General features: G+C 35.6%; 1 protein-coding gene across 1 annotated transcript; it reads left to right on the top strand.

Annotated features, from left to right (window-relative positions):
* The first annotated feature begins 1,366 nt into the window (after nt 1-1,366).
* Nucleotides 1,367-12,585, top strand: LOC120637397 (centromere protein I-like). The gene is made up of 13 exons (XM_039909222.1): nt 1,367-1,699; nt 1,804-1,956; nt 2,961-3,046; nt 3,326-3,433; nt 3,555-3,701; nt 4,500-4,562; nt 4,962-5,071; nt 5,932-6,092; nt 7,403-7,560; nt 8,677-8,823; nt 10,091-10,223; nt 11,426-11,594; nt 12,144-12,585. Exons 1-13 carry the CDS (start codon nt 1,531-1,533, stop codon nt 12,523-12,525), a joined length of 1,986 nt encoding a protein of 661 aa, XP_039765156.1. The 5' UTR covers nt 1,367-1,530; the 3' UTR covers nt 12,526-12,585.
* Nucleotides 12,586-13,514: the final 929 nt, after the last annotated feature.

The raw sequence follows: 13,514 nt of genomic DNA, 5'->3' as shown, positions 1-13,514 counted from the left end.
AAAAATTTGCAAAATTACTCTTTATTATAAGATTTGTATGATAATGTAACAAAAAGACATTTAATTGAATATTTCAAATTTTACTTTAATTCAAAGAAAACTATTCCAGCCTTTAATTTAACCCCAAAGTTAAAGATATAAATTGTATATCTTATGTCAAATTGGAATTATCGATATCTATTTTAGAATATAATCGACTTAATTCAATTGTATGTCACAACTCTAATTCACTAAGTGGTTTGACATTTCTTGTTTGGAATAGAATTTCGATCTATTAACGGAAAGTTATTTATTGTCTCTGAATTTTAGGGTTACCTACATAAAATTTAACAATACCATTTTATACTGAAATCATTAGTAATAACTTATTTTTACTGCATTTAAATAAATAACAAAAGTGAAACACACTCGGTGACTCGTCATTGTCAATACCTAGCCATTAGCCAGGGCTGCAGCCTCCCTTGTAAATTTTTAAATTATTAATTTCTAAATGACCGCACCGTTATACTGTTTTCCACTGTGCTCACTACTGTGCCAGGGAGGACAGGCCGCTGAGAATTTCATAATTTTCGGACGGACACTTTGCGATATCCACCTGAGGGGTTGCTACGGCGTCACGGGGGGAGTGGGCCAAGCGCGAGAGCACATCGTGATAAGAGCCCGAGGTCTCCACGACATCAGAGGGGGTGGCCGCTGACAGCTTCTGGTCTCAAATATATAGTTGGTACACATACATATTTACGAATTAGAGGTAGTTTTTTTTATGCAGATATTAATTTATCAAAATTAATATTGCATTAAATTTCAGAATTGATTTATTGCAAGTAGGCCTTCTTTGCACTTTTGAAATGTTACAGATTGCTCTTTTTCATCATCATTTTACAGTTTAAAAAATCTATAAAATATTACTATCTTGCGAGAGATGAGAGCGGAGCGGGCCAAGCAAAATTGTCGTTAAGATTATCAATCTTGTAGTAATCACGATTGTTTAAACTTAGGTAAAAGTTTTAAAAGTCGTTTGTTTATATTGACTAATGTTTTGTTTTGTAATAACTGTCATTTTTTTTAAAATTACATTTATACGCTTGTATTACTATGACATTGACGAGGAAATGAAAATTCACTAATGCTAATATATTCTTCTATTCTCACTTCTATAGCGTTTTTTGCTCAGTTTTTTGGAGATTATAATTTTCTCCTTCTGAAGTTTGAAATTGATAGAAATTATCGATTCTACATTGTCTATTTGAAATTAAAAATAGCTTGAAGTATGAGTTGCAATCAAGTTTTATAAAAAAAAAATCTAGCTGTCATTTGCACATTTTGTGGTTTACTATGGTTAACGTAGCATATGTAGTGTATAATCTGTCCTTAGATTATTTTCATGGTCGAAATCTGTGGTCAAACTGTAACGTATTTTTATTTTTGAATTCTGTGAAGTGAATCTGATTATTCCTTTATTATTTATTTTGATTTGAATCTTGTGATACCGTGTTCGTGAGACGTTATTATAATTTATAACTTAAGACGATGGCGGATGTAGATGAAATTATAGACTACATCAAATCGCTAAAGAAAGGTTTTGATAAAGAATTATTTCAAAGCAAGATAGATGAATTGGGCTACCTTGTTGAAACAGTTGGTTTGGACTATGGAGACTTTCACACTCTATTTAAAGTCTGGCTAAACTTGAGTATACGTAAGTCATATAATAAAAATATCTAAATTGACTTAAGCTCCCACAGCAATGGAAATTAATATACGACGATACGGCTAGTCTGAATTGTATATTTGATTTTACAGCTATTCCAAAATGGGTGAACCTTGGTGTTTGCATAGTGCCTCAAGAAAAAGTAAAACAAAAAACTGTAGCCTATTCTTTACAATGGATTTTTGCAAATTATGACAGCTCAAGTAATGCCTCAAGAACTGGTTTCCTGTTGGACTGGCTCACAGGTACAGTATTATTCTTTATTCCTGGTTGTACATGATAGTAACAGGCTAACCCTGTGGGTAACCAGCAGTTTTACCGGGATAAATATTATCATATGTTGATCTCTAGGATGCAAGTGTGTCAAATTACATCAAGATCACTTCAACGGTTAAGCTGAACATAGGTATCAACAAATTAACAAACATATAGAAGTTAAAAAGTAATAAATATTCTAGTTTGGTAAAATGGAATACTATTAAAAAAATAAACTTTCTTGCATTCCACTACAAGTTAGTTCCAGATGACAAACTTACCTAGTTCTATGTGACGCACATGTGTGTGTAAGATGGTGCTGGGTGACCTTTTAGGGGTATGGGAGTTATATTAAATACAGAACTCAAATTGGTATTTACAAGACATTGTACCAGAACACAAAATCACTTAGCCAGGCGTGTTTGTCTGTAGGGTGGTAACTAGCTATGGCCCAAGCCCTCCACCAGACCAGACCAGGGAAAAATCAGAAAAACCACAAGCTCACTAAAATCCATAGCTCGCACCACTGCGCTAGACATGTTGCTAAAAGATTATAGTTACCATCCCTAGACGAGGACAGATAGCTAGGACAAGGCAATACTTTGACTTTGGGGCTTACTAAAACTTTGCTTAAAACTGTATAATTTTAATATTGGGAATGCTCATGATACTAAATTAATATATTTATTTTAGGGTCATGAAGGTCAGTGGTGAGCATAGAGAGTATGCATAGGGTATGCAGATGATATCAAATGAAGAAAATCTCCATTACAAGTTTAAAAAAACTTTTGGATAGGCATTGTAAGAGTTATAAAAAGCCTACCCTTAAGTATTTATGTCTCATACTGGAGATTTTCTTCATTTTATATCACCACTGATCAAGGTGTCATATATATAACTACAATTTCGAAATAACACTGCTTTTAGCAATGGTAGTACATCACTAAGTCTTCATTGCTATTCATGATTTTAAAAACGTGTAATTATTTTTTAGCCGCTATGGATACAGACTCAATAGACAGGAATGCTTTGGATGTAGGATATGAAGTGTTTTATACATTGTTGACATATGAAGCATTGGTAAGATTGTATTTTTATTGGCTTATAAGTGGTAACACATTCTGACGCTTACACTACATTAAACATATATTCTCTAATAATTATAGAAAAATTAGTATAACACAAGATGAGCGAGTGATATTTAATTTCATAAAATGCACATAATTTCAAAAAGATTTCAGAGTTGTGTATTATGGGTCAAATTTAGTCCCCTTGAAAGTGAAGCCTTAGTCTTAACCACTAGGCCATTACGCCTTTGTGCCATCCATTTATTATTTTATGAGTTCTTGCTATTTTCAGACACCTTACGTTATGAAGCTTTTGTACACATTGACAAAACCAACTGATGTAACTAGAAAAAGAGTTCTGGAATTACTTGATTTAGCCAAGAAGAGAGAAGGTAAAAAGGTATAATATGCAATATACTCTTACATTAACTTATTGCATTTAATAGCAATTCAGCATGAGCATCCTTTAGCGAATATGAAGTACTGTAAATTCATTAAAAAAATAAATCTTTTTTTTGCAGAATATGTTTAGACAGATTCAAGTTCTGCTTGGCCTCTTCAAATCATACAAACCACAGTGCGTGCCTGAGGCAGTACCCTCAATATCTATACACACAGCGTTTAGAAATATTAATGAAAAACTACTGGCACAGTTCAAAAACAGCCAGGTAACAACAACCATTAAATACAATTTTTTCGGACAGTAAAGGTAGTTAATCAACTTATGAGCCACTTGTAAGCTTAACATACTTTTATCAATTTTCCCTAATTTTAAAACTTTACACAACAGACCCAGTTTCAATAACCAGGCAGAGACAATTTGAACAATTTCTAAATTTTCACTGGTCTGGTGGGCTTTGGCTGTGGCACCCTACAAAAAAAGACGTGCCTCCTATTTACCTTACAGTTTAAACTGTATCATCACATATTGCCAGGTGAGATTGCCGTCAATGCCTTGTAATGGGATAAAAAAAAGAGATGTATTCTGAGTTTAGACCTTGTATGCTGCACCAATGCTTGTTTGCTGGCTGTGACAAGTACTATCCAATGTTAGTTGAAATAATAACTTGACCCTACAGTATAGATTGCTCTCCGAGGAACAGGGGTTGAAAAAAGAGATACTCCTGATTCTGGTTTAGTACTTATAATTATTAGAAAAACTAATTTAATTAAAAGAAATGTTACATGTAACATGAAATGGTACATTTACATATACAGGCTAATTAATATTGTGTTCAACTGTCCATGCAGTAAAGATCTACGAGAGAACATTGGCTTATATTAACTTATGATCTTCATTAAATTCAAGAAGAATTGAAATATGCTTTCTTCATTTTTGTCTTAGTTCCAAATCTTAAGAGTAAAGCATTTATGAATCTATTTGACAGATGATACCATATGGTTGGTATGAAACCAAATTATTGTGTTACTGTTTGTGTTGAATTTTTAGAGAATTTTGTTTTTAGGGTAAAAGGAACATTGTGAGCAAAGAGACTGCTCACCTATTTTGGACTAATCCGTTTAATTCAGTAAGTTAATACTCCTTTTTCAATATTATATAAAATCTATTTAAGTAACGCGAAAAAGACATCATTAATTTTTTCAACCAACCATGGTGTAAAAAATCAAATGAATAGGAGATATAACAAATTTTGCATGGAAAATACTTGTTCGGATTACTATCATAGATGGCTTTGTTTTATTAGTAGTTCATCGATAAATTTAATGGATGCTAAAGATACAGCGTGACTTAACTAAGATAACTAACTCTAGATAATGTAAATGGCTGTCCCAATCGTGGCCGAGATCTCATTTTTCACAGATGGTTTTCAACTCCCGAAAGCATATCTAGTAAATTATTGACGGAAGCTTGTAATATATAATTGAGTTATTCAAACAAAAAACATAAAGATATTCGTTCTTTTCAGATATCCATAGGTAAGAAGGCTGATCCTTTGATACCCAATTTAGAATTTTCAAATATTGGGCCACAACAATACGATAATTCCAAGAAGAAGAGTTATTTAGATTTCTCTGAGTAAGTTGATTTCAAAATAACCGGAATGGCAAATTTTCGATCAATAGGCAATTAAAACATATTATATGTTTACTTTCAATGGAAGGAGAAGACATAAAAATTGGCGCATACCATTTATGTCATGTATTAGGTAGGCTTTAATTAACCAAATTCAATCTTGTTTGTGTTTCTTTTCACGTCGAAATGTATTTGTAAGTATACATGGATAAATAAAAATACCAGAAAGCGTTAGGCTTCAAAGTTCCTATCATTGAAACTATAAACTTTTGTTCTATGACTTTTCAAAATTAAAAAATAAATAAATAATAAACCATGTTATTTCTTTAAAGTGGCATTACACTGTGTAACCAAATACATGTCTCTGTTGCCAGAGCTACTAGCACGCACGATAGAGTCGTCGTTCGCGCGCTGTTGCCGATGTCACATTACAGAGTAAATAAAAATAGAGTATCTATGTAAAATATTCAATATTTTAATATTTTATTTCATAAACTATAGAGTAGAAAAGAAAAAAACTCTTAGAACAAAAGTTTTTAGTGTTAATGTATACAACTACAGGCCGAGAGCTTTCTGGTATTTTTTATTTAAACCTGTATATAATAATTATATCTGTACTAAAAATTAAGTTTCTGTTTTGTTTTTAAATTGACTGCGTTTCTTGAACTTTTTTGTATTTACTTTCTAGCTAAATAAATTATAGCTAAGAACTATCTAGATTACGTCAGCTTTCAAGCAAAAAAAACCGCATCAAAATCGGTCCATTCGTTTGGGAGTTACGATGCCACCAACAGTCACATATACACGTGTCAATCTAACACCCCTCTTCTTACGTTCTATTATCATTTTCGACTCTCTTTCAGTTCGGTATCACTCCTGCAGTACAGCAGTCATCAAGCAATGCGACGACCGGCGCGTCTGCGGGCCTTGCTATGCAACCCGGCGGGACTCACCTTGCTAGTTATAGCTTCAGATACGGAGCACGCATTTTTATCCTACGACCTACATCACCTGTTAAATAATTGCGAGTATACTTTATTTTTATTTTTTTTATACTCTTTATTTGTACATCACTCAGAAAAACGAGAAAAAAAAAAACAAACAAACTCTTTGTATTTTCTGTTAAATTTTCTTTGTACCTGTGAGGAAATTTATGGTGTCCATCCAACAGAGAATACATTAAGACACCATACTCTGTTATTACCACAAACATATTAGAAGAATAAAAAAAATAAAAGAATATGTGAAAGCCCGAAAGGTATTTAATTTAATTCTTCTGTAAGAGTGTTTGGAACCTATCTCATCCTAAACGGCTGGACCGATTAAGAGTTTTGTGTGTATATCTCAATATGTTCTTGGACGGTTTGAAAATACAGTTTGACATGGTTGGCGCTGTTTTGCCGGGAAGGCAAAGTTTGCCGGGTCCGTTAGTCTACTATATTATTGGCCGAAGCTCTTATAGTTTTAAGGCTAGCATGTTCGAATGCATGGAGTGGTGATAGCCTAGTGGGTGTGCAGTGGCGTGCACTGGGTTTCTTACCAGGGTATGCATACACCAGGAAAATGGACCAAATCCTCCTCTTATACGGGCTATATTTCAATTTTAGGGTATGCAGTGCTTTTGTGCATGTATGAAGTGCACGCCACTGTGGGTGTGGCTTCGGTTTTCCTTTCGTGGAGACCGAGTTCGAGCCCCGGCACGCAACACTAACTTTTCGGAATTATGTGCGTTTTAATTTAGCAATTTTTTAAACTGTGAAGGAAAACATTGTTAGGAAACCTGCACGCCTGAGAGTTCTTCATAATATTCTCAACGACGTGTGAAGTTGACCAATTCGCACTTAGCCAGCTACAGTCTAAACCCTTCTCATTCTGAGAGGAGACCCGTGCCCTGTAGTGGGCCGGTAATGGGTTGTTGTTGTTGTTGTTGATGATTATGATGATGATGATGATGATGGTGATGATGATGGTGATGATGATGATGATGATGATGATGATGATGATAATGACGACGATGATGATGATGTTCGAATGCGTATCTCATGACCATCAACATAACCAATACATCTTATCAAATTGAAGTCGTGCTAGTTGCCCTACCGACAAAGACGTGCCGCTAAGCAATTTTGTGTTCCGGTACGATGTCGTGCAGAAACCGAGTAAGGTACTACCATTCTCCCAAACAGATTAGCCCGCTACCACCTGAGACTACATCATTATCACCAGGTGGGAATCAAGGACTAACGTGTCAGAGCAACAAAAAAAACTTGCATGCTTATTAAATGGTGATTTATTAAAATTATGAAACTTAATTTATATGGGTACATTTATTAGGTTTTCTAGAACAGTCTCCATACAGCTACGTCGAGAAACAGGACTTTTTGAATCGGCTTGCTACCTACCAATCCACTCTCTTGCAAGGTCTACCCGTTGTCACTCTCTTTTTGGCACAGTACTTACCTTTTTGGAATGAAAAAGACTTCTTTGCTGAGGTAATTATGTTTATAATGTTACCTTTTATGTATTACTATTTGTTGCCCGCGACTTCGTTAAACGTGGTTTTTTTTTTATATGTACGTCTATATTATTCTAGGACCCCAAAACCACCTACAAAATATTTTCGTTGTATTTTTGTTTTTTTTTTTACTAATATTTAACTAAAATATATCTAGCTTACGGAAACAGTGCAGATTTCCAGGATAAAAAGTAGCCTATCTGCATTTGCAGACTATAATCTATCTCCGTGCTTAATTTCATCCAGATTTGTTCAGCCATTCTGGCATGATTGCGTAACAATCCACCATCCAAACTTGCATTTAAAATATTTATAAACTAGCTTAAGCTATGTTATATATATATACCGGGTGGTGCCTGGGATAAAAAGTATCCTATTTATGCTATTATCTGGCTAATTAACGAAATCTAATACTAGTCTTTGATGCGTGAAAGAAATAACATATTATATCACCCCCCGGCATTGGCGTGCACTTCATACATGCACAAAAGGTCTGCATACCCTAAAATTTTTGTATAACTCATAAATTTGAAGGATTTTTCTATTTTATGGCATCTTCCTTCTTTTTGCATACCCAGGTCAAAAACCCTGTGCACGCCACTGCTCCCCGGTCCATATACTATGTTACTGTTGATTCTCTGCTCTGATCAAACCAATATCCACACTCATACTTTCATTCGGCATAATTATACAACGCTACGAATTCGGTGCGTGCGGTTGGTTTGTTTTGATAACGCAATATTTATCATTAAAAAATTTGTGTGTTAGTTAAGATTGCGTGCGGTGCGGTGCGATGCGTAACGAGTGCCGTGCAATCAGCTGTACATGTTTTAGAATTTAAAATTTATATAACATTATTTATGGGTAATGTTAGAGATGATAGCCTAATGGAATTGGGCTATCGAGAGAGTCCGATTACCGGCACGCAACTGATAACTTTTCGGAGTTATTTACTTGTTTTTTTATATAACCTGCATGCCAAAGAGTTTTCTATAACGTTCTCGAATGCGTGCGAAGTCTATCAATACGTATTTGGCCAGCGAACAACAGCCTTAACCTGTCTTTATCTGAGAGGTGATTTGGTATGTTTTAGATTCTCAAACTCCTAGAATGGGTGAACGTGCAAGGCTCAAATCACCTTGAAGTGATACTGGACACTATGGCTAAAGTCTATCATAGAGCCAATCCGTTGGAGCAGCGTGCTATACTGAATACTCTCACTACCATGTACACCAATATCGTAAGTTGAATCCTATTATTTTTTAATGAAGGACGAGTGGCGCAGTGGGCCGCGACCCTGCTTTCTAAGCCCAAGGCGTGGGTTCGACTCCCACAACTGTTATGTTTGTGTGATGCACATGAATGTTTTTCAGTGTTTGGGTTGTTTATCAGTATATGATAAGTATATTATTCATAAAAATATTCAACAGTCATCTTAGTACCCATAACACAAGCTACGCTTACTTTGGGGCTAGATAGAGATCTGTACATAGTCGTAAAAAAAAAGAATAAATTAAAGGTTCTAATTATAAATGTATGTTTACGAGGCTTAACGTGTAGACCTCTGGTGGAAGGAAACAGAGCAGCATGCCCAGAGAAGTGTTGCTCTGATCAGTGGCGTGCTCTTCATACACGCACAAAAGCACTGCCTACCCTAAAATTGATATATAAGCAGGAATTTTGCCGTTTTATGCAGTTTTCCTGCTGTATGCATACCCCTCTTAAGAAACCCAGTGCACGCCACTGGCTCTGATTATAGGCTCGGTTCCTCAATTATTACTATTTAAAAAAACCGGTTCACTCTTGGTCGTAGTATCATTATATATAGTCCCTTCTAACTATTTGATCTAGTCCCCCCCTCGCCTTTTTACCATCGAACCGCGAGGCACCGTAAGGATCTGAATCCCTACGTGGTCGATATACCGCGGACGCGTACGAAGCGCTTTGCATCTTCGTTTCTGATCCGGACCGCTAGGATCTGGAATGCTCTTCCAGCTTCCATTTTCCCTAGTTCTAACAACATTCGTACCATTCAAATCAAGAGTGAATAGGCATCTTCTAGGCAAGCGCGCTACACCTTAAGCTGCATCATCGCTTACCATCAGGTGTGATTGCAGTCAAGCGCTCGTCTATAAACATAAAAAAAAAAAATTGTCCAGTATTTTTATTATATATAGTATCAGATAAATCATCCCTTCATCATCAGCCTAACACAGCCCACTGTTGGACTGAAGGCCTCTCCCAACAGTGGGAATTGCCCATACATACTTACCACGCTGGACTGCTTTGGTCGCATTGCTTGACCCTTAGTCGCCTCGTGGGAAGAGGAGGGGTGGTGATAACTGTATTCTGATACGGCACTCTCATCCCCTACGGGAGATAGGAGAGCGTTAAGGGGTGGCGATCTTCTACCCCGATGTGTGCGATTTAATTAAAAAAATACGTGCGGTTCGAGCGACTCAAGCGACAGTGTGCGATTTGCTTTAAAAATTGTATTTTAATTTTAGATATACGCGAGTACGCGTAAACGGCAATATTTCCTAAGTATGCGTCCATCAGAGGCCGCCTTTGCTAATGTATTGTCACTGGTTGCCTCTCGAATAAGCGATATGAGTAACAAAGGACTGCAAGTATCTCCTGGTAAGTTATTTTGCTCATCTTTACATACTCTAGAACAAATAAGTCAATTATAATCGCGGCCCAGTAAACATTGGGGTAATTTTTAAAGATCCAAAAGTAGGATAAATATTCAACTATTTTTTAAAACAACATAAATTTTTAAAAATAAATCACGCTCCTCATTATTTCAGAGAAGTTTTATAGGTTATATTTTCTCAATAGTAATGTACCTACCTATATGTAAATAGTTCAGGTGTAATATAATGAGTTTAATCAATTATTAAAGTATTAAATTTTTCAACTATACACACTTTCAAATTGTACGTTCTACCTTATTGTGCTGTTGTATTTGTATCTCTGTAAATTTTCTCTGTGGTGTACAATAAAAGTGTATTCATTCATTCATTCATTCACTTTACCCTGCTACAAGGGCTAAACTCATATTACCATTTTCTCTTGATACACTGCGCTATTTAGATGGGGTTTTGAGTTATAATTTGCTACTTTTTGAGACTTATTTCACTGAAACGTTTTTAAATTGTCCCTCATACAAGACGGTTCGCTTTACCTCTACCTTCCATAGTTTCCATAAGAATGTAATAGATAATCTACAGCCAGGGATTTTAACGGCTGAAAATTTTACCAGTTTTGCTAGACTTTACCGCATTTGTACCATTTTCCCAAAGCCCAAAACCTACTCTTGCGATGAGAGCTATGGTCATTATTTTTTTATAAGAAATCTTTTAAATGCTCTTGGTAAAAAAAAAATGCCAGAAGAGCTGAATGCTACTGACCATGTCAACTTAATTTTTTTTGTATTACTCATGCGGGGAAAGTAGTATCTTGACGCTCGCTGTTGCGGTTGAAAAAGAACCGTTTGCCCATTTTAAAATTACGCGTGAGATTTTTCTTAAATAAAACTGTTATTTTATTCTTGGCACACGCAAATTTAGATAAAATTATATACCCACATATATCGCCGCATTTGTAATACAAAATAGTATTACAAATGCGGCGGCAAATATTGTGCGACAAGTGCGACGTTGTCGCACAATATACTATTTAAACTTTATATTCTGTTAATCTGCCTACATAGACAGATACTGCCACTTTAACATTTTTGTTATTTTTGCTATCGACGTCGAACGCCGACGTAGACCCCCACAAGCCTCCCTGGGGGTCACTGATCTAAACCCAATGCAGAATGGTTTGCCTTATTCCAGAGAGTATGTGCATGATGTACAGCGTAATGCGCGCCGAGGCGAAACGTGCTCGGTGCGAGGCACGCGAGGGTCGAGCGGTAGGCGCCGTGCCTCGTCCGCTGACACTGGCACTGCCGTTGCTGTCCGGCTCCGCGGCAGCGCTGGACACCCTCGCCGGACTCTTGTTGCTGTAAGAAATTTCTGATGTGAAAAAAACCTTTTCTCAAACATGCATTATTTTTGACCACTTTCTTCAAGATACATCGTTTTGAAAGTGTTGTGAAAGGCAAAAGTTGTCTGAAAATCCATATCTGTCGTGCTTTAGCGGCCAAATAATTTCACAGTAAACTAATATCTGTCATGTAATTTAAAAATTGAACGATCTTTTACTCAAAAATATGGCAACCAAGGAAGCAATTCATCAAAGGTTTTATTTAAATTTCGAAGTGGCTTGCACTAAACAAGAAAGCTGTTTATTGTAAAAAACAAATGAACATATTAAAAAAAATAGCATGTGTTAACTTATCTTGATGAACTTTTGTATAGAAATATCCTGGAGATGGCCGTAGGATACATGAAGGATTTATGAAATTTTAAAATAAATTCGGACAAAGTCACGAACAACAGCTAGAAAACTAATAATAATAATTATTATTATATTGCAAACTTAATAAAAATTCCTTTACAGAAAAAGCGTCATATACAATTATATATAAATAGGTCTTTACAATTGTTTTAGGTACAGAAATATATTCACCGCTGCGAAAAGGAGGACAAAGTCTAAAGATCAGCAATACCTTCGGCAGAAGCAAATTCTGAAATGTTTCTCTTTAGATTTTGTCAGCTGCTTCTATGAAAAAATTCTCAGCGAACGCAAAGAGGGTATCGTTTTCAGCAAACTGCATCCACAAATTGTTGGTAAATTGATCGATTTAATTCCCGATGCCGACTCCAAGTTAAGTATACGGAACCATTTGGCGTTCGCGCCTTACACTTATGTCAAAGTGCAGCAAATAGATCGAAGGGACGACGATAATAAGCTTTGGTTCAAGGCCATTGATGAGGAATTCGAAAGTTTGAGCCACTTTATAAAACAATTGATGCCGGAGCTAACATTGTAGTATTGACGTTGATAGTTCCACACCGGGTAATTTGCATTGATATAATAAATACCGCGTAGGTACTTAATTAAGGTATACTTTTTGTAATTACAGTTCTAAGATTCACTTACGCGGTATTGCTTTGGACAATTTTATGCTTATTTGCGGTTTTGGTACTATCAAAGACGATGTAACGTTTTACAAGCTATCACTTTAAATAGATTACGCCGGTTATAAATTATTTTTTAATTTCTACAATTATTATCATTAAGTAATTTTTATTGTAATAAAAATATTTTTATATAATGTCGGTGTTATTATTTATTCTGTATTTTAGGGTTCCGGACAAGATAGTAAAAAAAGAACTTGCTAGTTTGATAAAATGTGTCTTCTGCTTGTTTTTTATTTCCAATGAACATTTCTGAACATTTCTTTTGCGCAGTGGTCAGTGGAGTGGTCTTATAAGTGTAGTGAGGTCCGGAGCGGAGGTAGCGAGCGGCTCGATTCCTGCCAGTGAAAGTTTTGGGAAATTATAATTTTAGAATTTTCTCTGGTCGAGTCTCGTGGAAGGCGTTCGCCAAGGCTTGTTATTATCTAACTTACTAAGACGTGCTAAGTACCGGATGTACCAGTACGATGTTGCGTAGAAAATGTAGTATAAGTTTAACTGCCATACACAACAGGTTAACTCTCTACCATCTTAGACTGCATCATTAGATAACATGAGTTAGGATTGCCGGTAGGCTAACTTGCAAATTAAAATTAAATAATAATGTACGTATATGGATGGAAATATAACGCTTAGTTCAGAAATATTTTGACGTCTATTTCATTAATTTTGTACATTATGCATATAAAATTCTATGAAATAACTTAAAATATATGCCACAATGAAGTCTACCAATCCACTTGGCCAGTGTGGTGGACTAAGTTCTGAATCTTTCTCATACTAAGAAGAGACCAGTCCTTGTAATTGGTCGATAATAATGATGACATGAAACGACGAGTGC

Source organism: Pararge aegeria, chromosome 3 (assembly GCF_905163445.1).
Source record: "Pararge aegeria chromosome 3, ilParAegt1.1, whole genome shotgun sequence".
Lineage (NCBI taxonomy): Eukaryota > Metazoa > Arthropoda > Insecta > Lepidoptera > Nymphalidae > Pararge > Pararge aegeria.
The sequence above is the reverse complement of the archived record's forward strand: the minus strand, read 5'-3'. Positions and strand labels throughout refer to the sequence as shown.

Excerpts from the sequence above, each read along its gene's own strand:
- LOC120637397 (XM_039909222.1), top strand. The coding sequence starts at position 1,531 with ATGGCGGATGTAGATGAAATTATAGACTACATCAAATCGCTAAAGAAA. Across the intron at positions 3,434-3,554 it reads AGAAGAGAGAAGGTAAAAAG|AATATGTTTAGACAGATTCA; the intron begins GTATAATATGCA and ends TTTTTTTTGCAG. Across the intron at positions 7,561-8,676 it reads AAAAAGACTTCTTTGCTGAG|ATTCTCAAACTCCTAGAATG; the intron begins GTAATTATGTTT and ends GGTATGTTTTAG.